Here is a 17,183-nt window from a genome sequence, read left to right as displayed (position 1 = left end):
TTTGTCGCTGATGTAACCACTTGAAACTAGAAGTGGTCAGAAAATGTATGGAAAGGGGTCTTAAGGTATTGGGGCAGTGGAGGCCTAAAAGTTAAAGAACCAAGCTTGTGACCGGGAGGGCAACTTCCAGGTATGAATGTGTAACTGTGTGACCTGTGACAGTTCGTCGTTACAAATGAGAAATTGTTCTCAATCTACTTACCGGGATAAATAAAGGTTACATTAAATTACATGTAACTTCAGGATTCCTTGATATACCTTGGTCATAAATATTCTTTCAGTAAACAACAGGAGATTTGCGTGATTAATTCTTAACTATATATATATATATATATAAATAAAAAAAAGAAACATGCCATTAGATTTTTCTCAAATTTAAAAACCAATCCTTAAGTCAAAACAGTACACGGAATGCCATTTCACTGTACAGGGGAAGCTGTAAAATAACAGTTACACAATATAAAAGTTTTCATAAATTTACAATTGTAAGAAAAATTATTCTGTTATAGACCCCCCAAAATAAAAGCTATATTCTATGACATTAGATGTACTATTGTTTTTGTTATGTAACATTTTCTACCTCTATAAATGCGATCCTTTTAGAGCACAACAGTAAAAATGGTTATCCAGCAAACCAAACTATAATGGAGTCATGTGGCAATTCACACAAAATCTGCCAAAGAAAACATTTACCAACACTGAAACAGTTTTATTATTTCAACAGTGAAATTAAGTTGCTTGTACCCCTTGCAAGTAAACAGCCGCAAAGTTTTTTTTCTCCAGAAATCAGTTGTATTGTAAGTTTTAGATGGGGTTCCCCCATGAACTATCTGTCTCTGTAAATATATTTCCCAATCAACACAATATGACTGGTGGCACAAAGAACAGCATAATTCGCTGCCACAAATCAAGATATCGAGAAACACACCCGTGAAAAACAAGTTTATCCACATGATAGAATGAGTTATGTTACGCCCTGTTTGTGTTAGTCCTGGTTGGTGCGCGGACAAAGCTGCAAGCATTATATATGTGTTCAGTAAACCCTGCTAACAGAACATCCTGCATATCATTCCATTTACATATCAAGTGAGCACTATTGGAGTAGCTTAAAGTGAAAATACAAATATGGAAAGCACTTCTTATCAGTTAAAAAAAAAAGGGTTATACTTTACAGTGTGGTAGTATTTTGTTAATAACTACCACTATACACCATATAAAACCAAAAAATGTTTGTGTATCCATTAAGGATATTTGCTGAGCTTCACAATCCACCATCTGAGGGAATGTTCACGACTGGAATAAAGGTCTGTGGTATTGTGAGGAGTGGCTGGACGAGACTTGAAGGTATCAGGCTTCGGTCTCCTACGAAGACATGTTGACTTTCTTGACCATACTGATTTCCTAAAGAAGGAAAAACATTTTTTTAAATGCTAATAATACAGATTGGTGATGATGGTCAAGACAAGATATTAAGACAAATCTACAATGACCTAACAAATTTAAAGCAAGCGACTACATAGAGCAAATAAACATTTTTAATCCATTCCTTATACGTTTTGCCCTTTTGATTTTTGCTTTTGGAAAGGTATTAAAATCTTTGTTGATGCTCAACTCAATTAAATAATTAATTATTAAAACAGTTTTAATGTGGATTGATGATTATTTAATCAAGGACTGAGTTCTGCAATAGTAACTCACCTCAGAAAGAACATGTTTTAACTGCCCATAGGCATCCTCCAAGTTATCATTCATAATTAGGACATCAAACATACCGGGTTCTTTACCTAGAAGGAAATATAATTAGGTTCAGAGTCATGTTTTTAACATTTATGTGGTTACATTTTTGCAAACAAACTATAAATACTTACTAAACTCCATGTCCACCTGAGCTGCACGTAAACGCTTCTGGAGGCTCTCCTCTGACTCGGTTTTTCTGTCTCGCAAACGTTTTTCCTAAAATAATACAGAAGGCATTCAGAAATATTCAGAGCACCCAAAACCTGTATGACCAGAAGCCTGATCCACGAAGCAGGATTTTGGGGTTAGTGAGGTAACCCCAAAGGATTAACCCTGGGTTTTCCGTTTTACCGTGGTAACTTATGCTAAACAGCTACCCTGCTTCTAAGTCCGGAAAAAAACAATCAACCCGTATAAAGCACCGCCTACTGACCAATCATATATATATTTATATATATATATATATATATATATATATATATATATATATATATATATATATATATATATATATATATATATATATATATATATATATATCTTTTTTTTTTGATAACCACAGTTGTGGGACTGCTTAGCGTGATAGCTGATGATAGGATTAGCGAAGCCAGATAACGAAAAGCTATACTGGATATATTGAACTAGCTTCATAGTACAGGCCTCAGGTAACTGTGGTACAAAAATAAACTCAAGGTCACATCGAAGGACCCCCCCCCCTTCTGGTAGGGAAACAGGAACCTCTATCGATTCAATGAAATGCATTTCCTTCAATGCTTACCAGGACTGCCATGGATGGCGGCTGGATAGATATGTAGATGGGATTGAGGTCTGTCCTTTTGATGTTTCTCACACCCTGCATGTCAATGTCAAGTATGCAGATGAGGTTCTTGGCCTGGACAGCTTGCACGGCAGCTTTACTCGTCCCGTACATGTTCCCCGAAAACTCGGCATTCTCAATGAAGTCGCCGTTGTCAATCGCTGTCTGCATCACCTCCCGTGTGACATAATGGTAATCTGAAACCCCAAAAAAGGACACATGCTTTTCATACAATTAAACAACGCTACCATTATACTGACTCCTAAAAATGTGATTGACTGTGAAAGTGGTCATGAAAGAGGAGGAACATGTTGTACCTTTGCCATTCTCTTCTCCAGGTCGAGGATTTCTTGTTGTATCTGAGGGTTGAGAGGACAGTTACAGTATGTCATAGTACTGTACTTTATTTGAACCTTAAAATTAAACAATAATTGATTAATCCATTAGTTGAGCGACAGGAAATGTGTCAGAGCTGCAACTAAGGCTATTTTCATTTTTAAAATCAATTAATCATTTGGTCCATACATTGTTAAACAATGGTTTACAAGAGTTTATAAGAAAATAATGGGCAGATTAATCAATAATGAAAACAATCATTAGTTGCAGCCCTATTTGTATTTGATTGTATGCGTGGCATTAACATTAACATTAACATTATACACCTGTATACAACCACATCTCCTAGAAAACCTGGATGACCTACAGGACTGACTATACTGATCAATGACAAGCCTCACAACTGGTGAGAATGAAAATGAATGTTAAATGTTTTGGCATAGAGTGGCACACTTACGGGAGACGCTGAAGCCAAAGACACCGTCGTATTCTTTCATGAGCTTCTTCAGCAGAGTGCTCTTCCCTGCCCCGGACGGGCCGCTAAACACCACAGGCCTGGGTCCAGCCATAGCTATAGGAGAGGTGGAGAGGAGAGTTCAATATAGGAAATTAGTGGGTGATGCTGGAGGGATGACACATATCCACTGGAATCCTATGGCATGAGTCATTATACTGTATGTGCACAAACATATGGCTTTAAAAAGATTTCACAACATTACAGCAGGTTAAATGCCCAACTTGCTCTGGTGAGATAAATGTGATAAAATTATAAGCCAGCGGTTCTTACAGGCGAACCAAATGATGGGACCAAAACATCTCCCACAAGAGCAAAGGCAATCAACGGGTTGGCAAGCCGTGAGGTTACCATGGTGCAAAAACAATTACTCACTAATTGGAGAGCTCTACTCTGCTTGGGATGGCAGGACAAAAACAGAAGAGCTAAGACATACAACAGGCTAAGGAGGAAAAATGCTTTTAATAGAGACATGGGCCCATATTCATGTAAACAATGACTTAAAACTCCCTTTAACTAAATTACGCAATCCAATCACTGACAAACCTATAAATGTTACTTGTACTTTACATCTTTGCAAAATAGCTACTTCAACATCATACCTTCACTACACTGCGATATATTCTACACAACTTTTCTTTCATTAACAACATTTCTTAGGCAAGCTACTCAAGTAAAGAATAAAGTAATCGTCTGTAGCGTTCCTCCTTACCTTTCGTCAATACACACAGAGCCGAAGCAGACCGTGAATTCAAGTGATTGCGTGTGTGATTGTGTGTAAGTAGATTAGGGAGTAGAGTAGAGAGGGAGGAGAGAAAAAGGGAGGGCAGTGCCATTACACACTAGATTTTGTTATGTATTGAGATAAATTTAAAAATGTTGAGTAGATTTATCCAGAATGATCCGATATTAAAGTAAAGACCTGTATGCGTGTTTTATTTCTAGTCCAAAAGCTGAGACAACCCTCAATTCTCCTTAATAATATTAAGTGTTTGTAGTTTTAAGAAGCAAAGAAAACAATGCAGTATAACTGGTTATAAGTAAAAACTGGGAGCACCTTCCAGATAATTGCAACAGGAAACCAGCTATAGTTGTGCAATTGAGCTACTAAAATAAATACAGTGAAAAGCTAGTATCAAGCATTAGCCTTTGGTAATAGGCCTACTACATCAATGCCAGGTATCAGACAGATTGGTAATTGGTCTGAAAATAAAGTACTCCATATGATATGCACCAAAGTACAAAGGGAAAAAAAATAAAAATAAAAAAATTAATATAAATATAAAATAAGCCTTATCAATCTTTAAAAACATAAGTAAAGTGTGCTGGATTTAAAATAACAAAATGCTGTGGAATCACAGCATTACAAGCCTTCTTGTTTCCAAGCAAACCAGATGAAGCGAGGTCGTCTGTGCAGGTGCAAATGACAAGAGTAATTCTCCATTGCCTCTTGAATGCTTCCCGTAAACAGCACCATGTCTAATTAAAGGTGCAGTAGTTCCTCAACATTTTTCTGTCCTGAAGTGGGTATCACACCCAACCCCACACAAGTTATCCATAAATCTAAATCTATTTCATTATTGATTGGTCCGATTGATGGTTTAATGGTGGAACCTCTTCCCTTTTTTTGTCTGACTAAAATCAGGTCCAAAAGCCAAAGATATTTAACCTAAACAGCAGCTAATACTCACATTTAAGAAGCTGCAACCAGAGAATGTCAAGTATTTTTGATTCATAAATTATCTAAACAATTGACGGATAATTCAAACAGTTGCTCATTAATTTCTGTCGACTAATTGTTTCAGCTCTAAAACAATGCAGGAAGGATGTTGTATGCCTCTGATTGTCATCTAGTGCCAATTCTTTACTAAAACTACTGTGATCATTAGAAGAAACAAAACAATTATTTAATAGGCCTCAAGAGTTTGCTTGTTAATAGATGTATTGCCAAGATTAAAAGATGGAAAATTAATTCATGAACTAAATCAATCAATTCTGATACAAGACTAAATATTGTCATTTATAAAGTAAAGTTAATATTTACTGTTAAAGAGTTTTGCTCTGTATTTACTAATACTTCCTTTAATTGTATCATCAGCTGCCAGTCAAACAAAAAATATGCTATTTTAATTAATCACTCAGAGAAATAGTGAGCATTTATCATAGTGTCTGACATTTTACAGACAGACTTTTTTAAATTAATGTATTGACAAAGCTTCTGAAACTTGCAGCTCCATATAATCCAAAATCCACACAAGAATCCACCATGTGTATTTGACATAGAGCTGCGTGACAGGAAATGAGCGACATGAGAGTTTACAATCAGCAGGGGCTGACACTTATTAGAAGCTGCACGTTGCTTGACTTTAACCATGTGCACTAAACCCCATGCGATTGATATTTGCCTGAAGCGAGAGAATCACGTGAAATCTTCAGGTCTTAGTAGTCTGCTAGGTGTTCAGTATGAGCGATGAAACAAGAAGTTGATAAATCAATAAATCAATCAACAAATACCAGCAACTACTTCTCAAGCAAATATGTTAAACATTTAATGGTTCCAGCTTATTAAATCTGATAACTGGGTGCCTGTCTTTGTCTTATATGTTGTTTTATATGAGAATATATTTGGCTTGAAATGTTAGTTGGGCAAAATAAGCAATTTGAATACGTCAACTCCGGCTCTGGGAAACTGTTATCAAATTCTTTTTTAAAAACAATTGACAGACTCTGTGATGAAAATAATGTTTTGTTGCAGCCCTAGAAAGTACAACCTACATTATGTGTTTTGACATAATGTATGTTGTACTTTCTAGGGCTGCAACAAAACATTATTTGTGTTAGTTTAGTTTACCCAGAGGAGTTTAAGTAGGCAGTGTTTAACCAGTCATGGTCCTTATTCAGTCTAATGCTGTGATCTCTTCGTTCAAATTTTTTTCATCCAAATATTGAAAGTGAGTGTCACAAGTGCCAGACTTTATTACTTATTTTACAAATAAAAACGACTCAGGCATTGCAAAGTGCACTTTGACTCACTGCTATAAAAGCAATAAACTGTTGTGATTTGCATGAAAATGCTGAATTCATGTTTTTAGGGTGGTAAATGCACACTAGAAAAGCATTCCATGAAGAATTGATGCTGATGGGTAGGAGTTTTGATAACTTTATAATCATATGTAAACTAATTGAGCTAAAAAGGTATTGATTGAGATTAAGATGCAGGAGTGATTAAAGTCTTGTAAAATAGCTAGCATTAACATTTTATTTTTTAAAAAAAAAAAAAAAAAAAAGAAAAATTTTTTTTTAAAACTCATGGTTTAGCAGGTACTGATGGCTCCCCATCTACAATGACTATTATTAGTAGTAGTATTATATATTTTAATATTTTATTGTAATTATTATAATACTACTAATAATAATAATAGTCATTGTAGATGGGAGCCATCAGTGATACCTGTTAAACCATGAGTTTTAAAAACAATCCCTGTTGGTATCTCAGTTTATTATGTTGACATTTTATGTGTTATGTAGTTGTAATTAATGCTTAATGCTGAGCTGTTTTAAGGACCCCCTATTCCCTCCTGCAATAATATAATATACTAATTAAGGACGATATTTAAACGACGATTAAACTACAGGTAACGTCAGTGAACACACAACAACCATCTTCTTCCCGTAAAACAACACAGCATAAACAATCCGACTTCTCACTGAATGGAATGAATGGCAGCATTAGCTACAGTGATAATGGCAGACAATACATAAAAGAGACAGACATTCTCCTTCCTACCTGAAAATAGCCTGGAAAAATATCTCATGTACATCGAGTTACTTTAGTCCAAGATTTTGGGTCAGGGTCCGGATTTTCTGCCTCCTCTCCTGAGTCTTTGCTGTTTAAGCCATTAAGGAAAATTGTGCTGAGCACGTCATCATTGCGGGCCAAAACATCGAAACGTTACGTTCGCGAGCGTCGGGAAATACGCGCGACAACAAAACACAAATCTCCATCAAGACAGAAAAGTGGAGTTTATTATTTATCAAAAGCCAAAGAGAATAGACGATACAAAGGCAGCCAATATTATATATTGCACTACAGTTTCTACCTTAACCGGGAGAAACATATGCGCACTCTTAGTGTAGCTTTGTTTTTAGGTTCTTATTATACATCCATGTTTTCAGGTCGCAAAGTAAAGTTAGTAATATAGCATAGCCTAGCTTCAGTTAACGCGGTTTAATCCAACGATTCATATTGCGCTCTGCAGCTCTTTGGAGGAAATAACTGACCACATTAGTTATCGGATCAGTTTCAAGGGTCAACGTAAACACAACCACTAGGAAACGCGTTGTTTCGATCAACACTGGGAAGATCAACTTAACGCAAAACTACCCGGATGAAGGCCTTACCAATCGTGCTGCTCTTGTGCTAATGTGGCTAAAGTCAGCTGGTTGAGCTAACGGTAGACCGCTTCTTCTCTAAAGTCATCAAAGCAACCGACAAAAAATGTTTGGTTCATCGAGATCCGGAGGGGTCAGAGGAGGCCAGGACCAGTTCAACTGGGATGACGTGAAAGTCGATAAACACAGAGAAAATTATCTCGGTAAGTCTTAAAAAACTGGCAGCCAAGTCCACTATCACCGCTCACACCGCTAGCGTTTGCTAACTTGCTACCAACAGAGCAAGTCTTCTAAAATCCTAGTTAAACTACACACCATGGCTTCGGTACTCAACGTGCTGTATTTCCATACCTTTTGTTTTAGCGTCCCTCATAACACGGTTCTCGGTAGTCCTGTTTTCCACTTTACAATCAGCAGGTCCTAGCTTTCGTTGCTCCCTCTCCTCAGAGCACGCACACGTAGCCACTCTGCTATCTGAGCAAACACACGGCTGCCAACATGTCAGCATGCCAAACAAGAAGACCCACCACCGCTGTGACATAAAAGGATGAAATAGAATACAGTGTTGTTAAGCAAATGGCCTTCTTTTTGGAACATGAACTGACGTAAACACATGATATGGGTACATTAAAAGGCTCATGCCACAACAAATGACAATGCATTTTCAACAGTAGAGCTTTTAAAAGTATAGTAAAATTGACAGGTGATTTTGGAGAGACCCAAAATGTGTATTCTCCAAAGCGAAATATCATTGCCAAAGTGTTTCTTCATTAACGTGTTAGCTACATCAAAGGAAAAAATCAGCCCCAAAACAGAATAATTTGTGCTATTCCAGTTTGGATAGTCAAGTCAGTAGCTACAAATATCAACATCAGTGCAAAGGTGCACTGATTAGTCAATTAATCAACCTACAACCAAAAGATTACAGACTGTTTTGACAATCGATTAATACTTCTTTTTTTTAAGATAAAAAAAAAAAACAGCATAAGGAGGGGCTGTTCAAAACTGAGCTGTAAAATACAGCAGAAATGAAGCATCTTTCTCAACTACTCTCAATTCTCCTGCCTTGTTTCCAGGGAACTCTTTAATGGCACCAGTAGGACGATGGCAAAAAGGCAAAGATCTGTCATGGTATGCAAGAGACAAAAAGGATGGCACACCTTTGTCCAAAGAGGAGGAACTTGCTGCTGTTAAGGCTGCAGAGCATGAGGCACTGATGGCTGCCCTGTACGTACAACTTCCTATAAAAGAAATGGATGACAAATGCAAGTGCGGGTTAAGAAATATAATTAATTTATCTTTTCCATTCTGCATCTAGAGGACACAAGAATATGAAGAGGCAACCGACTGGCCTGACCAAAGAGGTATGTCACTTTGTTTGGTACAGCTTTCACTCAAAAGCTTTTTTAAATTTGTAAAGAACTTGCATTTATTAAAATGGTTGAATGATTTAAATTTTTACATTTTTGATACCAGGACCTTGCAGATGTTTGCAGGAGGGAAGATGATGGCGAAGAGAGAAATGTGGACCGTGTTTCAGGCTTGGGAAGCTCCAGGTGATTTTCTTATTTCTTAAAAACATTGTCAACTTTTGGGGATATAACAACCTATTATACAAAGCAACTAAATAAAACGAATCAGCAATTTTAAAAGGGCAGTATGTGAAAACAAAATAACCCTGTACTGAATATACATATAATTTACACGAGAATATGCAGAAATCAACATGGAAAGTTTCCACCTCGAAAATGTCAGAAGAAAGAATTCCTGAGCATTTAAAATCATAATTTTAAATACCCTATTCATATGTAAACGGCATTTCAGAAATTTAAACATCCACCACTTTTGTGAGTTTCAGTTCATTAAAGTCCTGCTTTTTACATTAGTAAGATCTTTCTTTCTATCTTGAAAATTGTTTGTTTTGGAGCAAACAGCATATTGGTAGGAAAATTACATTACATCTCACTATGTTCTATTTTTGTCTGTTAAAACTCATTAAACTGTTCCCAGTGACATTCAAGTGACGGCAAGAGAGCCTTTTATCTTAATGCACCGTGATTGTAAAGTGTTTGTTATTAAATATGTTTTCATCTACAGTGCAGGGTCAAGAAAAATGGTGCTATCCCAAAAGGAAAAGGAGGCAGCTAAAATAGGCTTGCCTGTTTTTACAGTAAGTTCTTCTCAATGAATATTGTCACTGAATGTTTTAAGATGAAGACTCAGTAAGATGCAGACGTTTATAATGTAAGTGCAAAGCATAAAATGGAAAAATAAAATAGAAAATAAAAATAGGCCTTTTGAATATGTTTTGCATGTAATGAAGAGACTTTAAGAGTTTAGAGTAAGGACAGTTTCTTTCACTGGATTTACAACGTGATGTAAAGATTAAAGAAGTTCTTTCTTTCTTTACAGCACCAAAGAACAGAAGGTTGTCCAGAAACCTCAAAAACAAAGACATCTCAGAGTGTAGAAAAAGGGGATATGGAACAACGGTGAGTATGCATTATAGAAGTTACCGCCTAAGACCAAAATTGCTGAACACCCATACATTTCAGACACAAAAAAAACATAAAACACAATGTGTTGTTGTTTTCTCTCTCTGTAGGCACGAGAGCAAAAAGAAAAAGAAAGAGAAAAAGAGCAAAAAGAAGAAGGAAAAAAAGAAGAAAAGGGAAAGAAGAGATTCGTCCTCCTCGGGGTCAGATGACAACAGAAAGAGGTTGGTTCATTTATTCATACAGATCTTTTGATCTCTCGCGTGAGAGTGGACAAAATAACAAGAAAACTTATAAAGTATGGCATAAAAAAACCTATGCTCATTGCTCCCATATCATGTATTTGGAAGAACATCTCTCATCTCTTTTGAAATCATATGTAATTATTACAGGCTTCACAAAGGTTGCATCAATGAGTCAAATTGTATTGTATTTTGTTAAATTATATTGCACATTTGTTTATGTGACTGTGTCCAACTCCTGTTTTGCGGCCAAACTTGCAAATTTACAGACTTGCTATGAAACAAAAGCTTTCGTCTGCCAGCACTAGAGGGCACTAATGCACTGTCCTACACAGGGCATCTTGAAGCATTGGCTTTTTAAATTTGGGGTGCATGTGTCAAAAGACTTTAGATATATCATGTAAATCAGTTGTGTAGGAAGGGGGCATACCAGATTAAAATACTGTAAATGAATGTGCTGGTGAGAGAGGAATTATAATATAACCTCAACATATGATGGTAGCGTACAGATTTAATTATATAAGTTGTTAAATATACAGACATTTGTCGGTGTGGGTGGTTTCTGTGGATGTCACTATAAAGCTCATCTGGCAGCTACTTTTTCCCCGGCCTCACAATATCTTACCCGATCCTCCACGACCCTATCATTGATTATTTGTTTCCCTTTTACTCTTCAGGCAGAGAAAGGACCACCATCATCATAATCCATCATACTATAGTCAGAGTGGAGCCAGACCCCATGACAGCCATTCAAGGGGGGGAGCAAAGGCCGAGCAACGGCCCTCCTACCCCCATCATCGTCAGCAGCGGCATGACACAGACTCCTCTGATGGGGGGTCTCCTGTGCCCCGTAACCCTGTCAGCCACAAGACGGCTCCTGCTGGTGCCACACAAAGCCACAGGCGACGCCACGACACAGACTCGGACAACTAATGTCCTCCCCATCCCCCCCAATTCTAAGACGCATTACGTGGACCGAATGTTCTACAGCAGCCTGGCTGGCCCTGAAAACCTCATTTCCCCCAAATAGCCAAACGGACGGTGGATGGAGACAGGTCGATGTGTCTGACTCGCAGGCTTTGGCCTCGTGTTTTAACTTCTTCACCCAATGAGTTGGTCAGTTAGTCATGGGACACTGGTGTCTTTTGTGTTATATTGCATTGTGTTTGACAAGTTTTTAACACGATTTATGTGATTAAACCAAGTATCTAATTTTCTATATTGTTATATGTTGTGATTTTTATCTCATTAGTGTAGAATACAATGCAACATATTTTGCAAAGCAAACACAATGCTCTTGTATTCCTATGTCTGGCCCTGGTAGCTGTTACTGTTTGGGCAGTCTTAGAGAATTAACTTTCAAATATTTTAATATAAGACATGGAGCTGTCTCTTGCTAAATTAAGCCTACGTCTGAAAAGAGTCAAGCAAGTGTTCTTGAAATATTTCTAAGATGCTCCTTGACGCCTTTTTCCGTCCTTGCACATGTCCTCCATCCCACTGTGCCTCTTGCACTACTCCGCAGCTTCAGTCCTTTTCTTTTCTCAATCATGCCAGCGCTCCTTAATCCCTCACCATGTAGGTTCAGCTCCCTGACTAGTGCGATACCATTGGAATGCTCTCCACTGGTAATAATAGAGTGTAGTGTTTGCATTTGCCTTGAATTGGTCTGAAAGAGGGTATTCTGCTGGCTGGCACCTGGGGGGTGCACTAAAAAAGAGCAAGGCATTCATAAAGAAGAGTGCAAAAAACGGCTGGTCCTTTTATATGGCCGAGTACCGTTAGACTGCCACACACAAACCAAGCTGACGGAGCAGCAGGAGAGGAGGCCACACAAAGCAGCCCTATGAGGGACCCAAGACTCCAACTCCCTCCCCTTCCACCACCACCATACTTTCCTGCCATGTTTTATAGGCCTGGCTGCATTAACCATAGCAGCCTAATCAACCTGCAAGAATGCTGTCCTAGATTGCCACCCTACACAGTGTGAAACAGGGTGTGCTCTCCACATTACTACTTTAACCCAACAGTGGGTGGTTTACATCACCTTGGGGTATCTCATTTCTCCCTGGGTCAAAGGGTGACAGCCCCAACAGGTTGCTATGACACCACGTTCTCGGGTTTGTTGTTAAATTTTAGTATTGTTTCGTTAAGTTTATTACTACTTTGTTAGAGCTGCAACTACTGCCTATTTTTATCAGTTCACCAATTGTTTTTATTAATCACTGTCAATTAAATGTAAGACAAGTGTGAAAGCTGCCCATCACAAGTGAATTGCTTTTTTTGTCTGACCAACACACCAAAACCTTTTTGTTATAGAAAATTAAATTCCTTTTCAAAAATTTTATTCAACAGAAAACTAACACTCATAATAGGACTTTTTCCACAGATGGCATTTTGACTTCAGAGAAGGAAAAGCACAGGTGTGAATAATGAAATTAATGATGCTGAATTCCATTTAGCTGCTTTGATTTCAGGTCCTGTTATGCATGCTTGCGTACTGTCACTCACTGGAGCACTTGAATATAATGGAGCTGGAGACAGAATATTTGGCATTTTCTGCTTGATAAATGAAACATTAAATGTGTTAACTTTGTGTATATTGACTAATCATTTCACCTCTATATATAAAGTTAGCAAAATTAGGTGTGCATGTTTTAGACGTAGAAATGCACATTTTCAATGTATGGAGAAAAGCTACATTCAGCAGTTTTATTGCATAGAGTGTAAGAATGAAAATCATTTGCAGAAACAGTTTTTATCCAGTCACTTTAATTACAGTGCTTTTTTTTCTCACAAAACAAATGCTTTACATTAAAAACAGACAAACTTAAGTAAGAGATTAACAGTTTCCAAATATTTAGGTTGATATAAATCAAAGACAAAAATGTTTGATGCACCCTCAAGACATGTTCAGAGCAGTAAAATAACACGTAGAAAAAAAGCTTGAAAATAAAAGGCAACATGTGTTAACCCAAGCACAATGCTGTACTGCAAAGGAAGAAATACTGGCACTACACTAAACATGTAGCTGAAACTGATTTTGCATTAAAATCAAAATGCAATTTCCCAGATTTGATAACTGAATAAAAAAAAGGCATGACTTGCCAGAGCCTTTAGTGAAGACAGTAGGGCCATTGTAGTGTGCAACTCCTTTTGTTACAATAACCTACCAGTACACAGAATTACAGTATAGGGCTGTTGAAATAAGTACTCAGTGGAGTAATAGTTCCTGTGCAGCCTAATGATGTAAACACCCAGTAAGTTTGCATGTCCCTAAAGACCAACAGACCACATCATGCAATTTTGCTAACAAGTATATTGCAAAGGCAGCACATGATAAACCTGAGACTTAGAAATACAAACACCCAATGCTGACTCGACAGCCTGCCTTTCAAACAACCATGAAACACAGATGTGAGATTGCTGCAGCATTTCTCAATTCAAGCCAACATACTGTATAACAAAGGCTGGTAAATGTTCACAGACAGGAGTTCTCAACTTGGACAAAGTGATGTCAGTACAGAGTACAAATAGTCAATGCCAGTGTTTAAGAACACAAATTTGGGGGGCTGGTACATGAAGTCACTGGTTAAAGTAACCACAGTAGCTGCAAGTAGTGCATCAGTGTTTAATTCAGTTTTTTTTATAATTATAAGCCCCTCATGGATCACTCCCTACAGTACATGTGACCAGATAATGACAAGTCATCAGATTGCATTGAGGTCCTGGGCAAATGTGCTGGTAAATTCGTATTCCTCACCTCCCTTTTCTTATTCAGTGGACACATGGCTGCCCAACAGCCAGAAAGAGAAATAACCACGGTAGGATTTGTAAGAGTGCAATAAGCTGCCCCATTACCAAATATATTTACAGTTACATAAAATAAAATAGAAAAACCTAACAGCTTTACAAGAACAGATCATCTCCACCACTGGCCTGTATGTTTGTGATAATAACAGCTGAGGCGAGGGCATCTTCCAGTACATTTTTTTAGGAGAGGGTAACTCAGTTTTGCAACACCTTTAGAATAAAGAGCAAGGTCAGAGATTGGGTGGAGTAGATTAGTTGTAGATAGCAGGTGATTATTAATGGTTTTTGAGCTGACTAGACAACCAATCCAGTCCTTCGTAGAGGCCATCCCCTGTGGTGGCACAGGTTGCCTGGATGTACCAGTTTCTGCCGCGTAGGTTGTGAAGATTCAACTTGTCTGTGAGTTCTGCTGCATTCATAGCGTTTGGAAGGTCCTACAATCAATAAACAGTGAGACAACATTAGAAGCCAACTCTGTGAACAGGAGAAACTTGCAGTAAACTGGTTATGATACACACCTGCCTATATCAAAGCTTTTCATAAGTATATCTTACTTGTTTGTTGGCAAACACTAATAGCACGGCATCACGCAACTCGTCCTCTGCCAACATTCTTGAGAGCTCTTCACGAGCCTCCTGACATCGCTCTCTGTCGTTGCTGTCTACAACAAAGATGAGACCTGGAACAAGAGCAAATAGGGAACAAATGAGTGTGTGATGATGTATCCTGTATCTTACAAAAATATAAAGCAGTGGACATTTAGTGAATATAAAAAAGGCCATTACAAAGTGACTGATGTGCACTAAGGTTTTGACATAACTAAACATACCCTGTGTGTTCTGGAAGTAATGACGCCACAGCGGTCGGATTTTGTCTTGACCACCGACATCCCATACTGTAAAACTGATGTTCTTGTACTCTACTGTCTCTACATTAAAACCTGAATAAAAAAAGACAACAAATAATCACATTAAAAACATACCTAAAGTCCCCATTTAACAGTAATAAGGGCACACATATATTTATATGTAAACATAACTATTTTACAATGTTTGACTTGCCTATTGTGGGAATGGTAGTCACAATCTCTCCAAGTTTCAGCTTGTACAAAATAGTCGTCTTTCCAGCAGCATCCAGACCGACCATGAGGATCCTCATCTCCTTCTTCCACATATTAAAGAGCGATGCAAACATATTCCCCATGGCGGCTGGTGATGGGAACCTACTTTGGCAAAAAAACTGAGGAAAAACAACAAATCAAGTGTTGAAATTAGGGCAGCATCGAAGACCATGCCTAATATAATCAAACGTTATTTGGAGAAGTTCTGAACAATTCGTCAATGAATAATAATAAAAAAGTAACCTGCAATACCAAAAAGTATTTTTAAAGCAAAAAGTAATTCTTCCGACTTCGGTGTGTTGAGCTTTTTAAGCCGTAATGTGGGAAAAACACGGAAGCTACAAAGGAAGATGAGTTGTATTTTATTGCTCAGAGCGTTTAAATAACACATTAAATAATGTTTCGTGTTTATTTCCATTTTAAAGCTTTATATTATTGATTGTGTCCCAGACTTCTTGCGACACCAGTACATTCCCCAAACCTCTAAAACATTGCTCAGTGTTTAAACAACTAAATTAAAATTTCCCAGTCATTATTTCATTTTTCCGATAGCACATGAATGCAGCATTAGCAACTAGCCGTCATTCCGAACGTTACCGGTAATTAGCTAGCTAACTATGCTTTCTCCGCAAGTTAGCTACACTAACGTTGTGTTAGGACCCCAGCATTTTCGCAAATACAGACTTAAGGCGGCTAACTGGAGTACTTTGACATTAAGCTTGCCAAGGGGCAATGCCACACTAACATAAACCCACGTAAACAAACAACAACGTTAGCTGGCTATGAGACTAGCTAGGCAAGTATTGTTAGTCGTCCGAGCAGTTCACATTTTCGACAATATGTTGAAAAACTACTTTTCAGCATGATACGATCCTCATTTAATTTATTTTCATGTCAAATTAAGACATATGTTATCTAGCTAAGAGTTAGAAAATAAGGAAATACCAGGGAAACGTTAGTATATTTAGCTAGTTAGCTAGAGTTAGCATCATCGGTAATGTTAGCTTTTAGCAGCCGTCAGTTTTTTCTTTTTTCTCGGTGTCCTTATTATCCTAACAACCGCGGTCACAAAGACGATTTTGCTTGAAAACGCATGGCTTCTAGTACGACTACATTCAGCGAAAACAGCAAGCTTGATTAAAGTTGTACACACTTACACAGTTGATATGTTTCCTTCCTCAAGGCGTTTCCTTCCTCAGGAAAATGGCGACAATTTGACACGTCAGAGTTTCCGTTCCAGCTAAACTTCCGTGAGCATCAGGCTGGAAGATGTCGCCCCCTGTGGTTGAGGGAAGCATTACACGCACCGCTGACATTGTTCATTGCTGAGGTTGTCAATCTTTTTTCAGCCAAGGACCCCTTACAAGATAAAGTATATAACGGGGCCCCCTCATGTATGTCTCTTGAAATAAATTGACGTAGCCTATTATGTCTCTTTATACTGGGGGTTAAAAATAAACTGTTAATAAAGGGGTCAAGTGTAATATTATTGGATTTTTTGGGACACACAGCCTAAACCCCAATACGCAATATTGTCATTTAACCTAAATTATCAACAATTATATAAGTCTGAAGACATCTAACCTATTGTAAATCAGCAATATACTCTACTTTAAATTGATTTATGGTAACTCCCAGTTATGTCATGTGTATTAATTGTCTAGACTATAAAGAGGGAATCTTTTACTGCCAAAGGAGCATCCTGGTGATGTCTTAC

At 37.7% G+C, this 17,183-nt stretch overlaps 3 protein-coding genes across 5 annotated transcripts; 1 reads left to right on the top strand and 2 right to left on the bottom strand.

The window, feature by feature from the left end:
• Nucleotides 1-358: 358 nt before the first annotated feature.
• On the bottom strand, nt 359-8,326 carry guk1a (guanylate kinase 1a). 2 transcript variants are annotated; one of them, XM_039815362.1, is made up of 7 exons: nt 8,148-8,326; nt 3,348-3,461; nt 2,872-2,913; nt 2,516-2,751; nt 1,869-1,953; nt 1,699-1,784; nt 359-1,401 (listed from the first exon to the last, which is right to left on the bottom strand). In XM_039815362.1, exons 1-7 carry the CDS (start codon nt 8,302-8,304, stop codon nt 1,363-1,365), a joined length of 759 nt encoding a protein of 252 aa, XP_039671296.1. In that variant the 5' UTR covers nt 8,305-8,326; the 3' UTR covers nt 359-1,362. The 2 variants fall into 2 exon arrangements, with proteins under 2 accessions (XP_039671296.1, XP_039671298.1); XM_039815364.1 differs by lacking the exon at nt 8,148-8,326 and adding an exon at nt 7,192-7,358.
• Nucleotides 7,416-11,750, top strand: c11h1orf35 (chromosome 11 C1orf35 homolog). The gene is made up of 8 exons (XM_039815361.1): nt 7,416-7,999; nt 8,873-9,023; nt 9,115-9,160; nt 9,273-9,352; nt 9,894-9,966; nt 10,209-10,288; nt 10,402-10,515; nt 11,211-11,750. Exons 1-8 carry the CDS (start codon nt 7,903-7,905, stop codon nt 11,464-11,466), a joined length of 897 nt encoding a protein of 298 aa, XP_039671295.1. The 5' UTR covers nt 7,416-7,902; the 3' UTR covers nt 11,467-11,750.
• A 1,535-nt stretch (nt 11,751-13,285) lies between these two features.
• arf1 (ADP-ribosylation factor 1) lies at nt 13,286-16,745 on the bottom strand. Of its 2 annotated transcripts, none has more exons than XM_039815365.1 (5): nt 16,624-16,745; nt 15,408-15,585; nt 15,176-15,286; nt 14,901-15,025; nt 13,286-14,780 (listed from the first exon to the last, which is right to left on the bottom strand). In XM_039815365.1, exons 2-5 carry the CDS (start codon nt 15,547-15,549, stop codon nt 14,622-14,624), a joined length of 537 nt encoding a protein of 178 aa, XP_039671299.1. In that variant the 5' UTR covers nt 15,550-15,585; nt 16,624-16,745; the 3' UTR covers nt 13,286-14,621. The 2 variants fall into 2 exon arrangements, with proteins under 2 accessions (XP_039671299.1, XP_039671300.1); XM_039815366.1 differs by having other exon boundaries at nt 16,620-16,637.
• Between the last annotated feature and the right edge of the window lie 438 nt (nt 16,746-17,183).

The sequence above is a fragment of the Perca fluviatilis genome, chromosome 11, assembly GCF_010015445.1.
Source record: "Perca fluviatilis chromosome 11, GENO_Pfluv_1.0, whole genome shotgun sequence".
Classification (NCBI taxonomy): Eukaryota; Metazoa; Chordata; class Actinopteri; order Perciformes; family Percidae; genus Perca; species Perca fluviatilis.
This window is presented reverse-complemented; position numbering and strand designations above follow the sequence as displayed.

Bases quoted from the DNA above. Each gene is read 5' to 3' on its own strand.
- c11h1orf35 (XM_039815361.1), top strand. From the start codon at position 7,903: ATGTTTGGTTCATCGAGATCCGGAGGGGTCAGAGGAGGCCAGGACCAG. The intron at 8,000-8,872 runs GTAAGTCTTAAA...CCTTGTTTCCAG, and splicing joins ACACAGAGAAAATTATCTCG to GGAACTCTTTAATGGCACCA. The intron at 9,024-9,114 runs GTACGTACAACT...TTCTGCATCTAG, and splicing joins GAGGCACTGATGGCTGCCCT to AGGACACAAGAATATGAAGA.
- guk1a (XM_039815362.1), bottom strand. From the start codon at position 8,304: ATGCTGACATGTTGGCAGCCGTGTGTTTGCTCAGATAGCAGAGTGGCT. The intron at 1,954-2,515 runs GTAAGCATTGAA...GTATTATTTTAG, and splicing joins CGCCATCCATGGCAGTCCTG to GAAAAACGTTTGCGAGACAG. The intron at 1,402-1,698 runs GTGAGTTACTAT...TTCCTTCTTTAG, and splicing joins TAAAACATGTTCTTTCTGAG to GAAATCAGTATGGTCAAGAA.
- arf1 (XM_039815365.1), bottom strand. From the start codon at position 15,549: ATGGGGAATATGTTTGCATCGCTCTTTAATATGTGGAAGAAGGAGATG. The intron at 15,026-15,175 runs GTATGTTTAGTT...CTCTTGTTCCAG, and splicing joins TTACTTCCAGAACACACAGG to GTCTCATCTTTGTTGTAGAC. The intron at 14,781-14,900 runs GTAAGATATACT...TATTGATTGTAG, and splicing joins TAGTGTTTGCCAACAAACAA to GACCTTCCAAACGCTATGAA.